Below are 25,977 nucleotides of genomic sequence, written 5' to 3' on the forward strand. Positions count from 1 at the left end.
ACATAATTTAATTTAAAATATTAATGATAAAGTGACTTTACTATTTTACGCGATGCAATGAAGGTGATTCAAATCAGTCGTGTACATTTATAATATTTTGTCAAGTTTGTCAACTTTTACCTTAAAAACGTGTTGTAAAGTAATACAAGTCATGTTAATAGACATAAAAATAAATTACTTAATTTAAACTTTGAAGTGGCCTATACCATCAAAAGAAGTCGTAATTAAGGGAAAAGATTATAAACAACAGTTACGAAGTCGTTTACCTCGGTGCAGGTCGTTTCTCCGACTTCATCCCTGAGTTTAATCTAAGCGCCCCAATTCGCCCAACGTCGCGGTCGTACACCTCGCCGTGTCAATCAAAAATCTATCCATTCGGTATCAAACTACCCTTGATTACAAACAAATCTACAACAAATAAAAATATCTTTAAAAGGTTTGCTTTTCTTACATATATTACCTATATGAATTATGAACTATGTGAATATATATTATTATTTTTTAACAAAAAATTAAAACCGACTTCGAAGGTAAAAACAAAAGTAATATTCTTAAAAATAATCTCAAAAGAATCAAATAATTCTTATTCCTTATTATAATAAGGAATAACTATAGTGCCGTCTTCAGACTTCGCCTAAACCTCAACTATTTCTGTACTTAATCTTCATGCTTTTGAAGTCGGTACCAGCTTACCTTAGCGTAAGTTCTATGTGAAGGATCTCAGAACTTTTCCGGGCTGGTAGCGACTTCAAAAGTACGAAGATTAAGTACAGAAATAGTTGAGGTTCAGGCGAAGTCTGAAGACGGCACTATAATAAGGAATAAGAATTATTATATATATGTATACAAACGTTATAGTTAAACAAAGTTTTGCCTTTATCTAGATTCTAGCTGTTAAGGGACTTTTATGACGTATCCGACAAGGACAACACAATGCTTAACTATAATTATTATAATAATTTTAACTATAATATTATAATGTCCTTATCCATAACATGAACCTTTTTATTAGTAAAGGTATTCATGTAAAAGTATTAGTATAGGTTCACTACCCATTTAAAACTAATCTGTCTTGGAAATGTATTGAAGCATAAACCTGTGTTGTTATTGAAGATTACTGGTTTCTAGATAGTGTAGGCGTGACCCGATACTAAATGTCATCGGGACTCCAGGGAAACTAACATCGACATATTATCCCACTGTATTATTATTATACTTAATCTTAGTGTGCTCCAATATAAAACCTATTTTTGTAAAATTGTGATAGAGCGTCTACTTTTAGTTCTTAATAATTGTAATGCTGCAGCCAATTGAATAAAAGTATAGCTCGTACTTGTATCACGTAAAGGCACAAAGAGATTTTTTTAACAGTAAATGTACGAATATAAACGATATAAAACCTGCGCAAATCTCGTTTAAGTTACGATACTACGTAAAAAAATCTATAAATATATATTAATGAAATCTCGAGAATTTGAAAAATTTAGAACAGTTTTAATGTATCATAAAATTCACGCACACAAACATGACTTAAGTAATTATCTTTATGATCCCCCCGAGGTCGTCACTTACAAATTCGTCTCCATTTTTCTCGGGAACACGACATTTTATTACAGCTTATAATAAGCGCGTCGTGAAACAAATCGGCTTACTCTAAGGGTGTCAATGCACCACAATTATTATTTCCTCGTACTTTTGCACACTCGTCTCGCAAAATTATGTTAGGTCTTATGTTTTACGCAGCCATAAATGGCCGTTGAGTCCGATGGGGCAATTACGAGCAAATCCTTCTCTAATAAACGTCGGGACTGAATTGGATTGATGTTCTTTGTTTGCGCAGACTTCCTTGTGAATATTGATAAATGGGTTTTAATTTCACAAAGAAAATATTATAGCGTTCAGAGAAAAAATAAACTCCGGCAAACAGCAGTTGACCTTTGAAATAACACAAGTATAAATGTCGGTTATAAATATTGAGCTAGGGTATTATAGTTCTATTATTGCAGCTACTGTGCAGTTAAAAAGTGCAAGTAATGTAGTTTAGTAGTTAAGTTGTAACGACCGCACGCGTACGCCTCTGCGCCGTAGGGCGGGCGGCTCTCCGCCTCTACAGGCACTACAACACGTCGTTTTTCTCCGCCCACGGGCCACGGCCAGCGGACCACGAGCGCTCGGGAATGTCGGGGTACAATGTACTTATTACTGCGGGGGTCGATATTTATAGACCATTTAGCTTTTAAACGATTATACAGAATTGCTGACATCGTTAAATTATAATAAACTCCATTCAATCAATTAATTGATTAATTGCTAGATTTTTCTGGCTGTTCAGGTAACCCGGAACATCATAATATTGATTTATTATTTATTTGACTTACACCTCCAAACTTACCTCTCCAAACTTAAATGGCTGAGCAGACGAAATCAATATGGTGGAACTTTAGGTGCCGGAATGAGGCGAACGTTTATTTTTTTTCTTAAGAAAAACAGTTTGTCGAATTATTATATAGACGCGCGAACGGAGTTGCGGCCAACATAATATAACTTTCTATTATATTGACAGTCGGGATATACATTCAAAGGTAAACATAGGAAAATTTAAACATATTCAGATATACTTATAGTAACACTAGCTGTCCCAGCAAACGTTGTTTTGCCATATTTATTTTTTTTGTATGAAAAATAGATGTTGGCCGACTCTCAGACCAACTCAACATGCTCACAAAATTTCATGAGAATCGGTCAAGCCGTTTCGGAGGAGTATGGCAACGAAAGCTGTGACACGAGAATTTTATATATTAGATAAACAAGCCTGATTTATAATTAGATTTTAATCAATCGGAACTATATTTAGCGCAAATGGACGTCATTAATAGAGGTAGGCAATTAAACAATCATGATGCGAGCGTTATGGATGTATGCTCAACACCGTCGCCAGCCTCCGCAAACATCATCAAGTGGTCGTCAATCATATCAAAGGAAGGATAGGCATCCATTACACGCTCATACAAGCGACAGTCAATTCCGCCAATCATGAATTATGTTTGACTGATGGTGACTGATGGACTGACGAATGGTATTAGACGGTCACTCAATTCTCTTCAGTTTTATGTCAGTCAAAGTAAAAAATTTCAAAGGTATACGTTTCTAATTTTTTTCCTATTTTGTCAGACGTGAGTTGTGACAACACTCACTCAAAATTCGTGACTGATGGTTGCATGAAGCAAAAATCAAAATATCCAGATTTTCGTCAATCAACTTCATGCAACCGTCTGTCATGCTCTTACCTACCTTAACCTAACCTACCGTGGTTATCCATCAGGTTATCCATCATGACAACATGAGCTTTTGTTTTTAGTATTTGTGTTGTAGCGGCAACAGATATAAGTACATAATATAATCTGTGAAAATTTCAGCTATTATCGTTCTTGAGTTACAGCCTGGAGACACACAGACAGACAGACGGACAGACATCGAAGTCTTAGTAATAGGGTCCCGTTTTTAACCTTTGGGTACGGAACCCTAAACATGAACTGAATCTTGATTAAGCAATATTAATTAACTATCATAATCTTATATATAAAATTCTCGTGTCACAATGTTCGTTCCCGTACTCCTCCGAAACGGCTTGACCGATTCTCATGAAATTTTGTGAGCATATTAAGTAGGTCTGAGAATCGGCCAACATTTATTTTTCATACCCCTAAGTAATAACTAATAAGAGTTGTTCACCCTTAATAACTTATATGGCGAAACAACGTTTGCCGGGTCAGCTAGTATTGTCTAAAATTGTAGTCATGAAGTGCTCAACCAACGTTTATTAGGTTTTTTGACATATTATACACTTTTTGGTGTTATATTGGAAACGGACTGGATCGAACAGAGGACGAAGTTCCAGGAAAATAAAACTATTCATAAAAAACTATTTTCTTTAACCACTTGTGACATATTGGGGCATTCAGGTTGGCGACGATTTAGCTCACGAGTCATGATAGATCCCACGTCCTTACTCCAAGCATTGTATACCTACGTTGGTGATTACTGATCAGCGACAACAGCGACATCGTGGCGCGCTCGGTACAATTCCATTAAAAATTATACAACGTCATACCCACAATAATTATATTGATGCTTTTAACTTAAATTTATTTCACATGCTTTTATCGAAAACCTAGTGGTTTTGAACATTAACTTTTGCATAGCCACTTCCTACTCATGTCTTAGTTTAATAATGTAATAATAATGTTTATTCTATATCATAACTCATACTAAATATAATCATTTCCTAGTAACAATATGGACAAAATTGCCTCAGTTTATGTTGAACCATGTTCAACGATTCTGAGAAACTTTTCTGGAAATTATAATAATCAGTTCCGTTGAATATAAACACAACTGAGAATTCCTCATATCTGGCGCTTTGTTTATTATATCATTTTATTTTCCGACTACTTCATTCATAAAATTTATTTTCGTCCCGCATTAGCCAATAGCGCGTGACAATTTTGTGAAACGCGCGCAAACTCGGTCATAGTAAACTAAATTATACGTCGGTTTAACGAAGTTTAACGTTAAGGCCCCTATATACGAGGAGGCCGATCGAACTGATCGCGGACCGATCTGACATGACTTGTGTACATACACGTGCACATTCACAAAACGAGTCCCGGACACGTTAACCTACGATTATTCCCAAATCCCACTGATCGATCGGCTTCCGTATACGGGGGCCTTAACGTGGTTCGGTATACGTAACTCAATTGGAACGTCAGTATCGAGATCGCCCCAGGGAGCACACAGTAACTACGGTAACTAATTTTCAAATATGTAGGTTGGCAAAAGTGACCCAATATTACGTACGCCAGGTCAACCCTATTTATTATTCTAGTTTCGACGAACCAAAGCAACAGCAGCATCAAAGTCGATATCAGTTATAGAGAACTCGATAAGACTGCATCTAGACTTGTAATTCATATACTTACAGCTGTACTTGGGAGAACGAGCTTTGCTTGGTGTTACCAGTAAAAGATAAATAACTTAAAATGTGAGGTTTACCTGGACCTCACACACATTTTGAGTTATTTATCAAAACTTTGTATGTAGATGTTTCTCGTCGAGAGAAAAAACGATATAGATAAGTATAATATAGCTATATCGTTTTTTTTCTCGACGAGAACAAGCTACATACAAAATTTTATAGAACTATACTTACATGCGTTGCCGAAAAACGATTATTACACAAGATTGTCTTAAATAATAAATTAAAAGATAAATATATCCCTGTAATTTCCGGAAACTTCCAGAGTCATTTTAAATTATTTATTTACCTTAAGAGTAAATAAATTGCGCTCAAAGTCAATATTAGTTCAGCATCGAGAATCGATAATGTGGAATACGTCGCCGGTGCATTTCCCGGAAGCGGTGTGTTACTGTCGCTCACCAACAATCTCACCTTCAACTTCGACAATCGACATTAATACGACTTGCCTCCCGTCGTTTCCTCCACTATTAGTTTTCATAATCTATTTCGGAATGCGAGTGTTAATATAGAACAGAATAAATCAAGTTTTGAGCAAAATTTCGTAAGATTTATCTTCGGTTATTTACGCTCGTTTGTTGAGTTATGAGGAGGGAAAGAGTATGTGAATACAATACAAAGATATACATGCTTCAAGCAACTGCAACGAGAGCTGGCTAAAGTATTAAATCAAAGAGTTATGTTTTACTTAACTTATAATTACATTTAATATGTATGTCATAGAATTTTTTTAATATATTATTTCGTTGTAATTATTACGATAATTAGTTTACTATACAGTAATAAAAATTAAGGTGATAGGAACCTTAATTTTTGGCTTTTGGTAATAATAACTAATAAGATTATTCGGTATAATATCTAAGAAGTAGATAATATTTGAACAGAGTATTTAATCTTTTTAATCCTACTAATATCCTACTAATATTATAAAGGTGAAAGTTTGTTTGGATGTATAGATGTATGGATGTGTGGATGTGTGGATGTATGGATGTTTGTTACTCTTTCACGCAAAAACTACTGAACGGATTTCGATGAAACTTTACAATAATATAGCTTATACATCAGAATAACACATAGGCTACAATTTTAACCGACTTTCAAAATGGGGGAGGTGTTATGTTCGTTTTCTTATGTTCAACGATTACTCCGCCGTTTGTTAACCGATTTTTAAAATTTTTCTTTTGGTATGTAGGGTATCATTTCAATTTGGTATTATATTCACAAAAGTGGTGATCTGATGAAGGGTCCATAAGTAATCGAGGAAACTCCTCAAAATTTATGGGGAAACATGTGGTGACTTCGGCTTCGTGAGAAGTATTCTAAGCATATGCTACAAACAAGTAAGATTTTGCACCGAGGTATACCTGGTATACCGTAGTTCGGAAGGTGCTGAGAGAACTCCTGATTCTTTATAGATACAAGTTTGGGAGTTTCGGTGTTGTTTTAAGAACGGAAAGCATATGCTACTATGTAAATTACATTCATCATCATCATCATCACTACCATAATATTATACCATGCATCGTCCCATGATTATGAGCCTTTTCATAGTCTTTTAGATCGAGGCTCGAGTTTGTCAAGCGATAATTTAAAAAAAATCTATACTTAATATTATAAACCTGAAGAGTATGTTTGCTTGAATGCGCTAATCTCAGGAACTACAGGTCCGATTTAAAAACATATTTCAGTGTTAGATATCTCATTTATCGAGTAAGGCTATAAGGCTATATTATATTATATTATCACGCTAAGACTAATACGACCGAAGAAACTCAGGAAAATGTGGTAAAAACGGGGAAAATATTAGAAAGGGTTTATCTCACGAACTACTGGAGCAATTTTTATAGCAATATTTGGCACTTATATAGAGTAGACCACGTGAAAGGAGTATTTATAGCTATTTTTATTCAAAAATGTACGGTTTCTGTGAATTTCCTAATTTACGCGGGCGAAGCCGCGCGGGACATCTAGTGTATTTTATAAATCAGATTAACGAAAAGTAATGATATATGTACTTACAAGATGTAACAAAACTAAGTGATAATATTTTAGGAGGCGTATGTGATTCTTAGATAGAGTTTACTGTGAAAGTAGCAGCGCTAAAAGAGCAAAAAAATTTTTTTGTGATTTGTATGGGCAAGCGCCCATGCGTCATGAATTTTTTCATACAAAGATGAAAAAATACTTAATACTTTCAGCGCTACTTTAAACAAAGTCATATTAAGTTTTCGACTCTACTAAAGTACCTAATTGGTGTAAACTGTAAAGCTTTCTTTGTATTTTGATCATGACAATAAACATAACAAACCACAAATTTCAGGACTTTTAAAACTTTGTTTTCGGTTCCGTATATCCACTTTCAAGGATGAATAAACGAATATCCAAAATAATATGAATATATTCAATAGGATTATCGAAGACGATGAATAAATAACGGTATATAATTTGGTTATTTTCGAGGATAAAGGTTTAGGAAAATTTTCTCAAGTTAATCTGTTTACTGAGCGAGCTACACGTTTCCGATCCACGTGCGTCTGCCGGATCGTGGATCATCCTTCTACAACTTTCAAGGATTGAGGTGCAGTGCCTCTTTTATGTAACAGATACATAATAATAATTATAACTATGCAACATTCATAATAATTTCAATAATTATTAGGAATATTTTTTATTTAATTAATTAGGATTTTTTACGTTGTAGGGCCATGCTTCGGCAATACCACGGGCTCACAGAAAACCGGCGTGAAACAGCCTTTGCGCTTTGTTTCGCCGAGTGAGTGAGTTTACCGGAGGCCCAATCCCCTACCCTATTCCCTTCCCTGTCCTTCCCTATTCCCTTCTTTACCCTCCCCTATTCCCTCTTAAAAGGCCGGCAACGCACCTGCAGCTCTTCTGATATTGCGAGTGTCCATGGGCGACGGAAGTTGCTTTCCATCAGATGACCCGTTCGCTCATTTGCCCCCTTATTTATTTAAAATATAATAATGTAGTAATATATTAAAATATGTCACAAGATTTGCTTTGTTATTCAAAAAATATTGAGAAAATTGTTTTAGATTTGATTTAGAAATGTCAAATGATAGAGTAGGTGTTAAAGTAGTGTAGTAGTGTAGTAGTGTAGTAGTGTAGTGTAGTAGTGTAGTAGTGTAGTAGTAGTGTAGTGTAGGTGCATATATTATTTATTATGATATTATGTATATTAATTCCCTCTTCTTTTTTATTTTATTTTAATATTTTTATTAATTCATAAAGTACGCATAATTTATAATAAAGGACTTTGTGAAAATGTCAAGTGCCTACCTGTTACCATTATTGATATCGAGAAAAAAAGGCCAAAAAAAATCAAGTTTGTCGTATGGAAGCCCCCTTTTAAGTATTAATTATATTTTGTTTTTTAGTGTTTGTTGTTATAGCGGTAACAGAAATACAGAATCTGTGAAAATTTTATATTATGTCTAGCTATAGCTAGACGGACAAACATCGAAGTCTTAGTAATAGGATCCCGTTTTTACCCTTTGGGTACAGAACCCTAAAAATATGCTGCAAGATACGTGTTATTTTCCTTGCTATGACAAAAACATACATTTAACAATTCGAAAGCGAAAATTCGTGCGCGATTTAGCTGAAACGATAGAGCAGGGATTATTAATATTATTAATAACGATAGATTGCATATTAACTACAATCTACGTTTAATTTTAAATTTAGTAAAATAAGACACATTAATACGTATAATTGTATGAAATTTCACAATCATGCTATCGGTTGGGTACAGAAAACAAGAACATAGGTAAGTACATTATAAATGAAAATTTTACGAACATTGCACCGTGCATTTTCTTAAAAATTGCGGGAAATTTATATAGAAACGAGCTTTTGCCCGCGGCTTCGCTCGCGTTAAGAAGTATTATTATATACAAACTTTCATCCCCTATTTTAAGCCCTTGGGGGTGGAATTGATCAAAATCCTTTCTTAGAGGATGCCTACGTCATAACAGCTACCTGCATGCCAAATTTCAGCCCGATCGGTCCAGTGGTTTGGGCTGTGCGTTGATAGATCACCATGTCAGTCAGTCACCTTTCAGTTTTATATATATATAGATGTTAGATGATGGAGTAGGTGTTACCTACGATCCACATTTAAAATTTACTAAAATAAGACATACAATTACGTACCTATTCAAATGTAACAAACATAATATTATTTTTATAGAAATAACGAAAACAAAAAACAACATGAATGAAGAAATAGCTCATGTGGTATGTCACACTTCTCTAATGGCTAATGCGTTGATATAATGTATCAAACCTCATTTGTGTCCCCGACAACTAGAACATTATACATCTCAGCAATTAGGTCATAAGGATCGGATTAAGAGAACCTGGTCAGCGGTCTCGTTGCAAACGCGAGATCAACGCTCCCATTGTGTCGGATAGTAGTGACAGAGAATTAGGCGCGCATTCCACTGATATTTTTGTATGAAAAGCGCTCGGAGGACGAGAAAATCCGCCGCTAGCGAGCTTTATATAAAGACTTTGTACGACTGCGCGCCGTTCAGTCGTTCTCCGGAGCTCGCTGAACGCACGTCGCTATCTACTCTGTGACAGTACCCAGCATTCACTTGTTTTGACAAATTATCTATATTGCTATTGTTCTAAGCTGTGATAAACTTTAGTGGTGTGTTGAGACTCAATCAGTGATACGAGGTAATCGGGCCTACCGTTGGTTGATTATTTGGAAAAGGTAAGTTTTTAATCATTAACAATCTTTAGTTATCCATTTTCATTTTGGGTTTAAATTCATATTTTTTAAATAATTATCTGCACTTAATTTTTAAATATATAAGGTATAGTTAATATATGTTTTATTTTACAATAGTCCTTTGTTCTATTAATTTCCATTGGTTTTACATATTTTAGCATTTTTCACCTACCGGTACATTTTCGTCTACATATTCATTATTCATACTTCAATAGTAATACATACACTATAACTGATTATATATTTTACTCTATAAGTTATACCGAAAAGAAAGCGCAGATAAGGTATAGTTTTTATCATCGAATCACATAGTGACTGAAACTAACCTCAAAATGTTCTATATGACCCAGTAATTCGTAATGCACCAGTGTATGTAGTGTAGACTTCCTAAATTGAGCAAATCGTTTGTAAACAACTACCGGCACTGTACATTTATCTTGATACTAGATGGTTCCCGCAACTTGCCCGCTCTGGACTTCGTTTATCGCGAGGTAATTAATTAGTACAGGTTCCTTAGAACATTTTTTTGACTTGATTACTGTCAAGGAAATTTACCGTGAGTAGCTTCATTTTGATAGGCGAACAACAATTCCCTCTGCGAAAATTCTCGAAAGTTACCACTTTATCACCAGCTAACAGAGATAGAAGGAAATATTTCGATTCGATAGTCCTGAATCCTGATAATGTGGATTATTCTGTTCGTAGGACAATGTTACTCTTAAATTATACAACTATTAATACGGTTCAGTAGCCAACCAAGTTTTGTTGATTACAGAACCCTGAAACGGAACCCTGAAGATCTGATTTTCTGTAGGACCATCAAATCAAAATATTTAATCCTTTCCATCTCTGTTACCACTTTCGAGAATTTTCGCAGGGGAGATTGTTGTTCGCCTTATCAAAATGAAGCTACTCACGAAAAATTAACTTTATAGTAATAAAAAAAAATTGTTCTCGGGGCCTGAGTATGTTTCAATGTTTTTTACCATCACTTAAAATATCTTCAAAGAATTTCATCAAAACCGGTTCAGAGGCTTAATCGGGAAGGATGTACAGGGTCTGTATTAATAATATTAGTGTGGACTGCGCAAAGATGTCTACAGTATTAGTATGGATTACCGAAACCAGCATGAAACATCGGAAAATTTCTGAATACGAAAGCTCATCAACACCTTTCAGCGCTGAAATGAACCTCTGAATAAACATCTGCGTTATGTAAACGATCAACATGTTCAACGGTAGTACCGGAGGGTTATATACATAATATGTATTTTGGTAAACATGTTTTATGAACTTAGTACTAGTTGACTGAATTTTCAGTTTGACTTCTGAAACATTACGTGCGGTTTAAAACATACACAGATTTAATTACATGGTACAATTTTGTTATTTCAATATTTTTAACAATCATCTATTCTCTCATAATTGTACTCGTATTTTTTATTAATTTTAAAGGAGTTTTTCTACAAAAATGTTGCCTCATTAAATCGTGCCAAAACTTACAATAAGAATATCACAATAATCTATATATTAATACGCGAGCGAAAAACTTTGGAACCCTTTTTACGAAAAATGCGGAAACGTAGGAGCATGCGCACAGTTGTAGTTTATATTGAGAAGGAGTGCATCAAGCTAATATTGTTTTAAAATTATGCTTTTATCATACATTATTTTAATAAATAAAACATTACACGCACTACTTGCACACTACAACGCGCACACTACCATGTTTTGACTGACAAGCCTATACACACGAATTATTATACTCTTTTATTTATGGTTGAAGTCTGTTGTCAAATTGAAAATTGATTTTAGTTTTTTTTATATTGAATCTTAAATACTGTTGGATAATTATTACACGGCCAGTCTGTTATCATTTGACTTAATTAATCTGAGACTGTCGCAGGAATTATGTCTTAAAAAATAATAAAATTAATATTTTGACTATAGAATAGAATAGAATAGAAAAGCGTTGAAATTTGAAACTTATAATAATTTAATTTTATATTTGACGCTTCCGTCGAATTTCGACCATTGGGCGATCTCAAGTAATTATTAAATAAAGCATTTTAGCCGCTTCAGAAGGACCCTTCATTTGAAGATTACTCTTAAGTCTCCAAGTCCAGTCAAATTACCATAAAATGATTAATAAATAGATTACTGACATCTTATGATGATACGATGATAGAGACACATGGACAATGGACATGTGACCGGACGCTGATCGTAGCTGATGACGGGCGATGATGGTCGTGATGGAAGCACAAACACGCTCAATGTATTTCAGATATTTGTTTATATTCCACCTGCGTGCTGACTAGTCAGTTCATTAAAATATTTGACTAAAACTAAATTCTTAATAGTTTTGTCGGGGACCTGAACTTAACTTTTATAATGTACCTAAAATATGTAATGAACAAGTATTTTTCGTTTTCCGTGGGGTTCTTTTATCAGTATGAACTGGATAGACATAATTAACTAGATGTTGTCTTTGTTACGCATAACTTTGTTCATCGCGCGGGAACCGTACATCATCCGGCATGGTAAATTTTCTATGTCCTTTCCCCGGGACCTCAATTACCTCAATTTCAAATTTCTAAAAAAATCAACAGGGTTTAAAGATACAACAAATATAATAAATATTCTATGTTACTAAATAGTAAAAAAGCTTAACCCATAAATAATAAAAAGCTTAATTAATATCTTAAAAAGATACATAAAAAATATAAATTTCATTTTATGTGAATGGTAGTACCCAGGCTACAACTTAGAACTCATTGAAGGTGTACTTGCCTAATAATGTGCATTTAAATATTTACTTATACGAAACTAAACAAACTGTAGTGAGTCAGAACATTGTGCAATTCATAAGTCGGTGAGAATTTATTGTTAGGTTTCAAATATAGGCCAAGTTCGCAAACCGGTACCCACTACGACTGCCGATGCGTGCTGATTACAGTACAACATCCATCCATATACTTATAATATTATAAATGCGAAAGTGTCTGTCTGTCACTTCACGCCCAAACCGCTGAACCGATTTTAGCTGATATTTGACTTTGAGTTCCGGGAAAGGACATAGGATACTTTTTATCGCGAAAACATTACGGTCTACGCGTGATTTAGTGTTCATATAACTTCTAATGGACCAAGAGCTTGCGACAGCCAGACTACCCTCATTTAACTTTTTAGAAAAGCTGAAAGTTTACCTGTTTGTGACCTTTGCATAGGTAAGAACGATCAGCAACTTTCTCGAAGATCAGGTAGCCCTTCAGAACTGGATACCTCCTAATCACCGCGACCGAAACTTCATAGTTGCTGGTCGTTCTTACCTCTGTAAAGGTAGCAAACAGGTAAACTTTCAGCCTTTCTAAAATGAGGAAGGTCTGGTCTTGATCTTGAATCGAATTAGGTATAGAGTAAGGAACTCTATACCTAATTCGATTCAAAATCAAAGTTTATCCCGACATGATCATTTTTCTTACGCCGCGGGCAACGGATAATACCTTTTATTAGGTATAATGCTTCGTAGAATTAGAGTTTTGAAACTTCGAGGATTACGCGTAGTTAACATTAAAATTGCTTTACTTTTGTTTGAAATGTTATTTTCTCATGTAAAATTATATTCTTTGCTGAATAATGTTTATAATTAGTTCGTAATATTGCATTTTTTTTAATTATCCCTAGGTACTATAATATTTTGTTTTTACTTACGACTAGTGTATGTAGTAGCCGAAAACTAACTGAGCAAATAAATTAATGTTTCAGTAAATTTGATGAATGTATTTTGAATATCTAACCGTTAGCAACAAGTAGACTGTATGAAGGTAAAGATAACACTATACAAAATAAAATTAATATTGTAGAAACCAATTAGTGTTGCAGCTATTTTTAAAGGGTATTTTAATAGCGTTTAACCTCCAATATTTTTGTAAACCTAAACAATTTGTTTCGTAAGCGATGATTTAAACAATCGTCGGGATCTGAAATTGTCTGTCAGGTGCATTTTTTTAAGTGGGTCAAGTGTTTGAAGTGTATTAACCCCTTCTAAATATACAGTCACTATGTGGTATGTAAGGACGAATATTTTCGTGTGAACTTTGCCGTGAAAGAAACTGGAAAATCGGTCTGTCAGCTGCCAAATGCGCTGATTTTGATGGACATTATCAAATACAAAATAATTTATTTCGGGCATCAGAGGCCCATAAAACAAATACCTTAAATCTAACATACATATCAATCTGTATAAAACTCAAAGGTGACTGACTGATTGACATAGTGATCTATCAACGCACAGCCCAAACCACTGGACGGATCGGGCTGAAATTTGGCATGCAGGTAGATGTTATAACGTACGCATCCGCTAAGAAAGGATTTTGATAAATTCCAACCCCAAGGGGTTCAAATAGGGGATGAAAGTTTGTATATAATAACACTTCTTAACGCGAGCGAAGCCGCGGGCAAAAGCTCGTTATTTTATAAATACCTTAAAACTAACATACATATTTTATATATACGTTTTGCCGGCGACGTGACTCGCTTCGTCCCGGAGTCTCCCCCGGAACCTCCGGTAGACCACATCCATCGGCCAGAACTCCGGCGCCTCGAAAGTCGATAGAAGATTCGTTGGTACTCTCACCACAAAAAAGTTAAAGTTAACCTTGCGGCGAGACTGCAGACGCTCGACACTCAGGCGCAGTGTCATTTTCTTCTGGATGTAGTCCACGACCAGTGCAAGCGGGATATGTACAGGAGCGTCGCGGGGACCTCGCTCCGCAGACGCAGCTGTGACTAAGGCTGCGATTCCACCAGAGATGTGTTGCGAGGGATGTGTTTTTAAGATCCAATAGCATCGCCGTGCTGAGCGATGTCATGGCAAGCTAAAGCGATTCTATTGGTTCTCACAAAACACATTCCTCGCAACACATCTCTGGTGGAAACGCAGCCTTTTAGCCTGGTTTGACTGTACATTATATTATCTCAGTTTAACCACTACATTGGACAACGCCGAACATGCTCTCACTTCAATGCTTCAAAAACTACTTATTTCTTACTTAGTATTTATTCCTTTCAACAATTACGCAGGGCTTAAAATAAATTTTATTCTTTCTGTTCATAAGGCGTTCACCTCGCTAAATATAAAGGCGATCTGTTCTTATTAGCTAGACATTGATTAATGTGCATCGATGTAATATTTATTGATTTTGTAAAACGATTTTATGATTGCTTCTTATTAGTAAATCTAAAAATCAAAAGTATTGAAATAGATATAATAGTTAAAGTAGGAAAAGGAAGTTAGTTCATATATGTACATCAGACTACCGACTTAACATTATTAAAATTCATAATATCAATCAGTTACCTAACAATCGTTGCTCCAATTCGATCGGAACCAATGAAAGCTTCTCCTACGTTTCGTCTATATGGGGCAAAAAGGTAATTCGAAGCCGAAAGCGCTGCGTGCTGTGGTTTTGTTTCAGCTCAAATATAGGTTTATTGCTCGGTTAGTTGGTGAAAAAATGTGTGCACGGGATTCTATGGCAATAACAAATCATCTTTGATGTGTACGATATTTGGATAACATTGTTGTAGAATTTGTAGAGCAATTACATAAGTGCGTACTTCGCGTAATACATTCAGGTCAGGTTCCGAGAATTCTTTGATGAGTGCCCACATTTTTGCATATTGTTGTTTCGATTTGAGGAAACGTAAATCTTAGTTACAGTTTTTCTCATAATAGCTGAATAGTCTTACGTTAAGGCGATTGTTCTGCCACTAATTAAGTAATTTTCTTTAAATGGGAGCAGCTACTGTATGATACAGCTTCTCATTAAAAAACTTTAACTTCTACGTAGCAGAATTTGCTTGTCTATTGTGTTAAAATAACTTTAGTAACTTTTGATTACTTAGTTATTTTAATGTCTAGGCTACATAACTTTAAAATAATATTCGAGCTTCTTTTCAAGTTCAATGTTTGTTTGGCCGCCCACGGGCGCGGTTCGACTCCTGTATAAATGTCACAGATCATATCCCACGCTCGTAATCTTGTTTCGTATGAAATTTATCGGCGTCCAGGTCAAACGGCCGGTGATGTATGACTGCGATTTGTTGAAATAAGAATTCATAGATTTTCAACGAAATATAGCAATCACTGATCTTATATATTTGAATTAGGTACTACATATATTATGGTAACAAGTGACTCATAACATTTATAATACATGATAGGTGTAGGATACACTGGCAAAAAGATACATTATAACTTTTTTCAAAAGTTTAGATTAAAACTACATAGCAGGACTTATTGACCTTTTGCGGAGTTAAACAGTGTAGGCGTGAAATTGTGTGGGCACAAGCATTTAGTTTATCTTCATCATTGAATCAGGTTTTTAATGTCTATTAAGTTTAACGCGATTAAAGTAATTACTTCATTAATCATTTTGATACTTCTTAAGCTCTATTTTTGCCTAGAAAAAAGTAGAGTTGCTTTTCTACTTTAAAGTACTAATAGTACATTTCGTAGAGTCACGACTCACGTGACACGTCACGTCGCGCTCTCAAGGCATGAATAAATAATTATTATGTAAAGAAGTAACGAGTAGGTTGCTAGCAGAGAGGTGATGCTAATACACGTAATATATTAATATAAATTATAATATAATGAAGGCAAGCAGTACTTACAATACTGACTTAAGAAATTTATTATAAAAATATTCTGATATAAGCTTAGGTTAGATGGCTTAAATCAACAAAAAGTTTGTAGAGAAGCTCAAATTATACCTTAAACTAGGAACTACACATGCTTTAATCTACAGACTCGTAGCCCGTAGGTAGATACGTCTAATTTCGTAGTTAAAGTCCAATTCCGTTGTTAATCTTCCATAGTCCGAATATAGCAGGCGTAGTGACTGATTACGCGGTACAGGTAGATCACGTGCCGGGTACACCTGAATCGTTTTATTGGCCTGCGATTGTTCCCTTGTTTCGTGTTTTCAGACGTCGACTCGGCCGTTTGCCCTGGAGCATTCGACGATGATACATATTGTATACCAGTGGCGTAACTATAACATCCGGGGCTCGTGGCAAATTGATGGAAATATTTGCAAAATGGTCACGTTAATAATAAAACAATGTATAAAAAATGGCCCTTTTGGGTTTGGGGGGCCCGTGGCCAGCCCTGCCACCCTATAGTTACGCCATTGATGTATACAATGATTCAGCCCTTTCGTGAGCACAAAATTCGATGTTTTCAATGCATTATTCTGATCTGAAGATAATAATATTATGTTATGTCCAGAGAGAGCAAATAGCTTATAAAAGGTAATAAAAGATTTTTTAAATTTACATAATATGATGCAATTCTAAAACAAGGTAATACGGATATTTACTTTATTTTAACTAGGTACTTACAGTAACTACATCCAATCTGAAGACTGCATCATACCTGTACACTGTACAGTACACACCCGCATTGATCAAATACGTGTAACTTTATTAATACCGTTGTTTTTAAAATTATTTAAACTATGCTACGTCAGAGGATTCTTTTGGCAGCGTCGGGCTTCAGCGATAATACTCCGACAAATATTGGCGCCAAACATAAATAAAGCTTGACATTCTTGTCGCGACGGTCGCCGCCACCACCACTCGACGCCGGCGACGACAGTTTTTTTTTCTCCTGAATTATTTGACTCGCCTACCTAATAATAAACTAAGGTTTCCATAAATTACCAAGTTGAAAACAAAAATTGCGCATTTGGTGACTATGGCATGTAAATGAATCGCAAAAACAAATGTGTGGAAACTGACAAAAACTATATTTTTCAGCAATATAATTTTCCAGGTATCGAAATGATTGTTTAGAAAGATATTCATTATTCATAGCTGTAGCTAGCTTCAAAGGTTGCTTTTAATTTCTGTGTTCTTTAAGCGTTTATTAATCGATCTGTTTTTAGATCTTATTTTTTTTTAAATAAAAACAGACACTAGAGAACATAAATCGTTCATTCAAAATATACATTATGAATCGCATAGTATCGCGGGACGGCTATTCAACTGTACGTTACTGACGCAGAACATCTGATCCTATAAATATATTGCATACTTCACAGACGTTATTGTCGTTTTTCAGACCAGTCAACGTCTCAAAAATGTACACCTGCAACGTATCAGATATAATAATAATCGAATTTGAATGCAGCGTAGTTTAAATATCACGAATCACGATATATTAAAACATTTAGGGTCTATTTCACCACTTCCTGATAAGTGGCGGATATGCTATCCACATCTTATCTGACAGACAGGTATGGAGTATCTGTCAGATAAGTTGTGGATAGTCTATTCGGCACTTATCAGGCAGTGGTGAAACAGGCCCTTGGTAAATAAGTCTTGTTATAATCTTCACCATTACGTTGATACCACCATACCAGACCAGCATCTAGTATTTTGAACTGAACGTATGTTATAATCCAATAGACGTTTGTATAGTGTGATTACCTTCTCTACTGCTACTAGCAGCAGCATATTCAGTATTTGATACAATAATTTATAATATGCTTTTTAATACAGATTTTCCTTTATTTCTCTTCGCAATACCAATATTATTTTGACCACCGCAAATTGTCGTCTACAATATCAGTGGGGCTTATTTTTTTAACTTAAATCGTGAGCCAAAACCCACAGGCGCTTTTCGCATCTAAAATAGCATGACAAATATCGGGACAGCTGATGAAACTTACGCGTGGGATAATAGGTGCGAACCGGAAGCGTGTTGCTCCTCTGCCAATACTAAATCCGTAATTGCTGATTGACTGTAAGGGTGGATTCAGACAAATTAAGAAATGCATCTACGCGTCACGTTGCGATCTGAATTGACCCTAAAATCTGTCAAATCCATACAAATTTATGCCGCGCCGCTCCTCGCCTCGCCTCGTAGCGTTGCGGTCTGAATTGACCCTAAAAACCGTTGGAAAATAATCGCGAATGTATCTGCATCGTGCGGTATAAACTCATTATACCTACGTATACAACTTTGTAAACAAAAGATACAAGGCTGTTAACGTCGGCTAACAAGTTCGCCCGCACTATCAGTGAATGATATTCGCAACTGTTACCGCATTATATTTAGCGGTCGGCGATGCCAAAAAACTACGTCTCCGTTTGTTTTGAATGTTTTAAAATTTTGCACTGTAATATTCATCTTTGTTACAGAATTCGTCGTAACGATGAAGGAGGAGCGCAGCAGCCCGCAGCGCGTTCGTATCGCCGTTATTGGCAGCTCCCGAGTCGGCAAATCCGGTGAGCTACAATAATTCCATCACATTATTCATATTTCTGTGATGGCTAAAAGCATCGTTTCCGTCAGAGAAACGTGTTGCGTATTTACTTTAACCGCTACAAAGTACGCAAACAGTAAATCAATCTAGGTGATAATGATGTCCGCTCGGAAACCGACTCCGTAATAACAGCACCGTTAATTTAAAATTAAATATTTTAAAATAAGCTTAATAGAAAACAAGCTATAAAAGCTCTGCCGCTCCGTCGAGTTATAAACTTTAATAAACACTCGAAACGACAAGCTTTTAGCCTCGGTAAATATTTTACTACTGAATTACCTTTTTTAAAGTAATAAAAAGCTAAATTCCATTACCTGACCTAAATATGAGACGTCCATCATAAATTAAAAAAACACATCACATTCAATCCGAAAATTGTTCAACCTAGATTCCTGTTAGATAAGTGTTTACGTTTCCAAGTCAAATTGGAGTAACAAGAAAACAAGTGGTATTGTTTTAATTTTAGTGATGCTCTTAGGTGGAGCTATACGAACGAATACCTTAGAAATGTAACAAATATTTTCCGTTTTGGTCTCAATACCGCTACGATAGTTTATTTTATCAACACAATGTGTATCGACGAAATCGAATACCATATTGTTATGATTCGATTTTCATTGATAGAATAATATTTGTGTAACATTTAACATAATATCACTGCAACTCACTGACCTACTCTCCGTTATAAAGAAACCTATGAAGCGATATTTCTCTATTTGTGTATGTACGATAAAGTCGATAAAGGATATTCTTACTGCAATGATATAATATTAAATTAACATGGTTGGAACCTACTGGATATGTATGTACTAATACCATTTTTATTTGCAGCCCTCATCGTTCGCTACCTAACCAGAAGATACATAGGAGAATATCATTCTAATACAGGTTGGTAACGCACTTCTGTTTGTTTTATAATAAGACAACTAAACTTAAAAAGTGCCCCACTTAAGACGCCAGACGTAGAACTAAATAAAACTTAAGTGACGTGCCCTATTTACGCCATTTTCGATTGTTACTAAAGTAAACTTAATTAGCAAAAAATAATAACGGCCTCCTTAATATAACTGAATTTCTTGTTTCAGATCTCCTGTACCGGCAGACAGTTCCAATAAACGGCAACTCAATAGAATTAGAAGTAATTGATGTGTCTGGATCGAGCTTAGATAAATTCCCAGCAGAACAGGTAAGAAATACGCATAGAACGATGCTATAGTTTTTAAGGAAAAACTTGAATCTTTTTATTTTTCCTCGAGTAAAAGTGATCTAGTTTATTGATAACAGCAATTCATAAACTTATACGCGTACTTTGCCAAAAATATAATTGAATGATACAATTTATAAAGTTGTAGTACAAACGCGACAGAATGTATTATAAATTATAATGAACATAATTAGGATCAAGGAGTTTAAACTAGGTTAATGCAGAGCTTTTTGATAGTCCTTGTTTCGGTCGGTAAAATTTATCTTGTTCCGAGTTATAACTACGAAGCGGCCTTTGGCAGACGCTACAATGCTGAATATTAAAATATACAATAAAAGGATAGGCTCTAAAGTGAAATGACAATACGACATTGTTATAATTTAAATAGGTAGAGCTTCAGGAAGGGCTCCACTTTAATAACGTCTTTAATCTAGGAAACGGTATTTGCAGCGAACGTAATTAATTTTCGTTAATCTCGCTGCCCCGTACTACTTCACAACATCTAAATTAAGAAAGGATAATTGACTTATCGAGTTCGGTCATTAGTATATGACATAGTTGCTAGTTAGTGCGAAATGGTACCACATAAATCACGAATACATTACGCGCTGGACGTCTGGAAGCTATCAAAAATATGGACCCTTCCGTGTTGGAGCGGATTAAAAGATCGAATGCTCGGGCAAGTGGGTTAATAGTAGATCGCGTAGTGGATGGAGTGGACGAGTGCGCTCCAGTGACCCGTCGTGAGTCACAGTGTTTACGGCCACAATTATATGGCTCGCTTCAGCGCTGACGTTTGTACGTCCACGCCGTAATGTTTTGCTGTAACAAATTTATTTCGGCTTATTCACGATGTTTCGTGTTATCGTAACATTTCATTTTCCGAACCAGGAAACTTCTAAACGCTCGTCGCTACAAACTGTTAATTTGTGAATCTGTTTTCGTGCTCATATTTTGTAATATATAGATGCTCGTTGTAATATTTTACTGGGTAATAAAAACATACTTAATGCACGCGCACTATTTCAGGGACAAAGTTGTCGATAAGGCGTTCGCTCGTTTTAATCAATTCCCTGTAAGTGCTTCCGTATTATGGCTCACGGCGAGGTTGTTAATATTGCGTAACACTGCATTGCGCTGATACTGTATTGAAAATACCATGGAGGCTTAATAAATCATGGGCATCGACCTCCAGCGCCCCGACTACAGGGATGACTCTACGCCGTAGCGGGTGCTACGCGAGCTTTTTGAGTGGTAAATTCACTGTCAATATTTTTGTCGTAGATTCAATGGGCGGACGCGTGCCTGCTGGTGTACTCGGTGACGGACCGCAGCAGCTTCGAGTATGCGGTGGACATCCTGAACACGCTGAAGGCGTCTTCACTCCAGGGCAGCCCGGCGCACGGCGCCTCGCCTGCCGCCATGCCCGTCGCGCTTCTCGCTAACAAGACCGACCTCGACCACTTGAGACAGGTAAATTGAAACACTCATTTGGTGTATAATATCTCAACAAACGAACGATGTGACTCAAAACAGGAACGTTTCCAAAGCAACAAAAACTAAATATAAAAAGTGTATGAGATATTCTGAAGCGAGAAGATGTATTTATGTAATTTGTGAGACGATATAAAATTCATGGCATTTAGCATATTATAAAATTTGGGGCAACAGTATAATTTAAAAACTTATAAAACATTACCGCGGCGCGTCGCGGATTGGGGAGTTTGTTTAACAAGTGTGTGGGCTTTATTACTCCATTTAACTAGTGAAAGCTTTCAGCGTTTCATTATTCTTGTATAAATTATTCTTTAAAATAGGTCGCGATTTAATTGACGTATCTTTTACGCTATATAAATGTTTTAAACGAATGCCTTAGTGAATGTTTATCTATTTTTATTCACCGAACTGCAAAAAAACATAATTAAAGTTGCTACGCTAGAATTTACATAAATTAGCCTAAAGAGATCTAAAAATAGTACGCGTAGGTCTACATCTTAATAAAATATCTTGTTACTATGTTGAATTTGTAAAGACTAGGTGTTTAATATGTACAATGTAATAAAATCTTACGTAAACTTGAAAGTACATGAATTTGTACAAAAAGAAAGTTGGTAAATAATAAATATTCTACGAGTATGTGGGATACCAAAATTCTGAAGTAGGTACTTTATTATATACAGCTCTGTCTAAAAGACAAGTGTTGTGGGAGGCAGTTGTTTGGTTTAGAGTAAATCCATACTTCCATACTAATATTATAAATGTGAAAGTGTGTCTGTCTATCTGTCTGTCTGTTACCTCTTTACGCTCAAATCGCTGAACCGACTTTGCTGGGTAGGGAGATACTTTAATTGTCGATTAAGGACATAGGATTACTAGTACGTTAATTAGTACGGTACATAGGGAACGGACATAGGATTATTAGTACGTTAATTAGCACGGTTCCCGCGCGTTAAACGACTTTTGACGAAAAGGAGTTGCGGGGGTCATCTAGCATTACGTATAATCTTTAATAATTATTTTAGATTTTATAAAAAATCGAGGAGCTTCTTTCATTATAACATTTTAAATTTTAATATAATGTTATTGGCCATCTCTACTGTAAAATTTGAAACTAATTTATTAAACATAGCTAACAAATAAGAAACCAACTTGCAAGAAACCTAGGTAAAAAGTATTAACTTTTAGGTATATCTAACTTCTAAACGAGCCAATAAAGAAATCTGCAAGTGTTGAATAATCAGAAGATTAATTGGCGAGGGAAACTAAAAATACTGAGTGTCGTAATGAACACTAAATATATTTTTCAGTTGCCACATTCATGTCATTAGTTTGAAGAGCCGCCTTTAATACTTGTCTCGATACGAGACAGCTCGTCGAGACGTCGCGATATAATGGAACAATAGCGTAGGTGCCTCTCTCGTCTCTCTATACCTCTATAGAGATAAAATGCGAACGAGAAACAACGCTATTTGAATCCTGACAGCTTTCAAACAAGTTTGTGATATACCCGTGTTTATGTACAGTGGGTGGTATAACAAACAGACATAAACTTTACGGCTGTGCCCTGTTATGTCAGCTTTTGCAAACATCTATTCGTTGGAAATTAATTACAAGCTAATTTATCGAACCTAGTTTGATTCAACCTATTAAATGTTAAGTTATTAAAAATACTCCGTAATATAAGCCTACATAATACCTTAAAATGCAAAATATATGGTTGTGAAATTAGAAATACATATATATTTCGGTAATTATAGACTTAATAATAAAGTATCGTGTCTACATCCTTTATAAGTAGACATCGGATACGATAAGTGACTTAACCTCGGTGTCACACAGTAACAGCTATATTCATCCCAAGGATGAATCGATGAAGGCTACTAATTACTTATAAGGACAAGGAAAATTAATGGGTCTAGTCTATTATTATAGTAATAATAGTAATAACGAACCCGTGACCACCGGCTTGAGCGCTGACCACGCGCTCAACCACTGTGCTACAGAGGTCGTCAAATGGTCTTCTATTGTTGCAGGTCCCGTTCAAAGAAGGTCAGGCGATCAGCGCGGCGCACGGGGCGTCATTCAGCGAGGCAAGCGTGGCGGACAACTCCGGGGACCTGTACCGGTGCGTGGACCGCCTGCTCGCCGAGGTCCGCACGCCGCAGAGGACGAGGAAGTTCTCCGTCACCAAAATGCTCGGATCTTTAATAGGTTTGTATCAGATTATAAAATATTAGATTAGATGACCAAGTCTATCTGTCTATCGCTTCTGTGCGTCCTAACAGCTGGATCGCTTTAGATGGGCATGGAGATACTTTGAGTCCGGGGGCATAGGATAGTTTTGTCACGACGAAATGAAAAGTTGTCGCGTTGAAAACTAACTTAAGAGGGCGACTAACCCCAAAAATCAAACATCGTCCTTCTCTCTTCACACTCACGCCCGTCTTTCATATGCCAGGTGAAGATGAACGACGCGAATTCATCGCCAAATTAGTTTTTTCTCAATAACTCGATAAATATACAACATTTTAAAAGTGCGCTAGGTCGATCTCTCAATAATAGAATTTTATACAATGTGTTAAAATATTAACTTAGTTCAATTCACGGTTATGGCAATAAATGAAAAATTCGTAAAAATTAGATGCATCTTTGTGATTTTTTTCTATCGAGAAAATTTTAAGATATCATGTTTTTGCTCAGATCGAATTCTTGGAAATATAATGTAGTAACTAATTTTAGAAAATGAAACAATTCGGGGCTTATTTTCAAGTATAAAAATGAATTATAAAATCGACACTTTAGGGTTAGTCGCCTTAAGTGCAAAGAAGTTGCGGCTAACATCTAGTTTAAAATTGAGATAAGCTGATCAAAGGCTTAACCTCAAAATGTTCATCCATCGAGTTGCGCCTATGTAGCTTTGGATTGTCTCTGACGCCTAGCTTTCGTAGCAACCAGACTATTCATAACATCCTTTTTTTCTTCCCAGGCGGCTCGACGAACAACAACCAGCTGCCCCGCGGCTCGGTGGTGGCGTGTCCCCGCGTGCCGGCGCCCTCGCGCCCCCCGCTCGCGGCGGCCGCGCCCTGACCGGCACCGCGCTGACGGCTTCCCGCCGCCTCCTGCCTCACCTGCCTGCCAGTGCGCCTGGCCTGCCTCACGCCGCTGCCCGCCACCGTCTAGTACCGCGGAACGGAGGAATGATCAAAGTTCCATTTCAGAATTCAAATTCTCAGAATTGGTTTAAAATATTAAGGTCATTTCTAAACGTATTTTAAAGTTACTGTTGTTGATTGGGTGCAAATAAATAAAATCAGTGAATATTCTCTAAAGCAAATTAAATAAATTCTCATAGGATTAAATTATTGTAATAAACTTAGTTTTAACCGTAATTTTAATCTTAATTCGCTACTAACAATTGTATTTAGTTTGTAAACTTTGATCATTCCCTCTTAAAATTAATTCCGTCTAGTTAGTGCGTGGTTGAACTTGAAAACTCCAAACGAGTTGAGGTGAACGTGCTTCTCTGAGCTTTAAAACGATCTTGCTTGAACATTCACTAGTGAGTCTAGGTTTAAGTATTATAGGGCCTGAGGCCCAATTCTGGTACCTACGATTTGTGTTTGAAATTTGAAACAATTTCGGGTTTCGAGAATTGGTCGTTTGATTCACAATCTCGTAAAAAGTGTCGAATAGAATTCGGAAGTTTAGTCGCTGCTTATATCCGAGCGACAAAGAAAAAACGTAGCTTAAGCTATCTCACACTTTTTAGTAGATTGTGCAACAGGCTCTTAGAAAAGTAACTACAATAAGTTTATATATCTGTAGATAGAATTTCCAAAGATGGTATATTATAAGAAATTGACAATAACTGTAAGTCATGGGCAAACTTGTTACCTGAATGATGTAAGCCAAGGACTTATGGATTTCATTATGTAAAATACTATATTATAATATTCTATGTCACTTGCTTGGCGGCAGATCAAAGATATTTGTTATTAAGTAGATAGGTGTAATTGGAAACAATTTTAATAGATAAACTTCGATTATATAAGGCAGCTTTCTGCGTATATGTATGTGCCTAAAGTTTATAAATTTATATACTTACTTAGGTAATAAACAAAAACTAGAAGTATTA

At 35.8% G+C, this 25,977-nt stretch overlaps 1 protein-coding gene and 1 long non-coding RNA gene across 2 annotated transcripts; one reads left to right on the forward strand and one right to left on the reverse strand.

Annotated features, from left to right (window-relative positions):
* Positions 1–463: 463 nt before the first annotated feature.
* LOC121729096 lies at positions 464–13,186 on the reverse strand. The gene is made up of 3 exons (XR_006035912.1): positions 13,049–13,186; positions 9,308–9,311; positions 464–476 (listed from the first exon to the last, which is right to left on the reverse strand). It is a non-coding gene; the product is annotated as an uncharacterized LOC121729096 (long non-coding RNA).
* Positions 9,611–25,176, forward strand: LOC121729088 (ras-like protein family member 11B). Its single transcript, XM_042117478.1, has 7 exons — positions 9,611–9,782; positions 19,014–19,100; positions 19,970–20,026; positions 20,224–20,324; positions 21,627–21,815; positions 23,876–24,053; positions 24,829–25,176. The coding sequence occupies exons 2-7, from the start codon at positions 19,028–19,030 to the stop codon at positions 24,927–24,929; spliced, it is 699 nt and encodes a 232-aa protein (XP_041973412.1). The 5' UTR covers positions 9,611–9,782; positions 19,014–19,027; the 3' UTR covers positions 24,930–25,176.
* Positions 25,177–25,977: the final 801 nt, after the last annotated feature.

The sequence above is a fragment of the Aricia agestis genome, chromosome 1 (assembly GCF_905147365.1).
Source record: "Aricia agestis chromosome 1, ilAriAges1.1, whole genome shotgun sequence".
NCBI classification, from domain to species: domain Eukaryota; kingdom Metazoa; phylum Arthropoda; class Insecta; order Lepidoptera; family Lycaenidae; genus Aricia; species Aricia agestis.

Bases quoted from the DNA above. Each gene is read 5' to 3' on its own strand.
- LOC121729088 (XM_042117478.1), top strand. From the start codon at position 19,028: ATGAAGGAGGAGCGCAGCAGCCCGCAGCGCGTTCGTATCGCCGTTATT. The intron at 21,816-23,875 runs GTAAATTGAAAC...CTATTGTTGCAG, and splicing joins ACCTCGACCACTTGAGACAG to GTCCCGTTCAAAGAAGGTCA. The intron at 24,054-24,828 runs GTTTGTATCAGA...TTTTCTTCCCAG, and splicing joins AATGCTCGGATCTTTAATAG to GCGGCTCGACGAACAACAAC.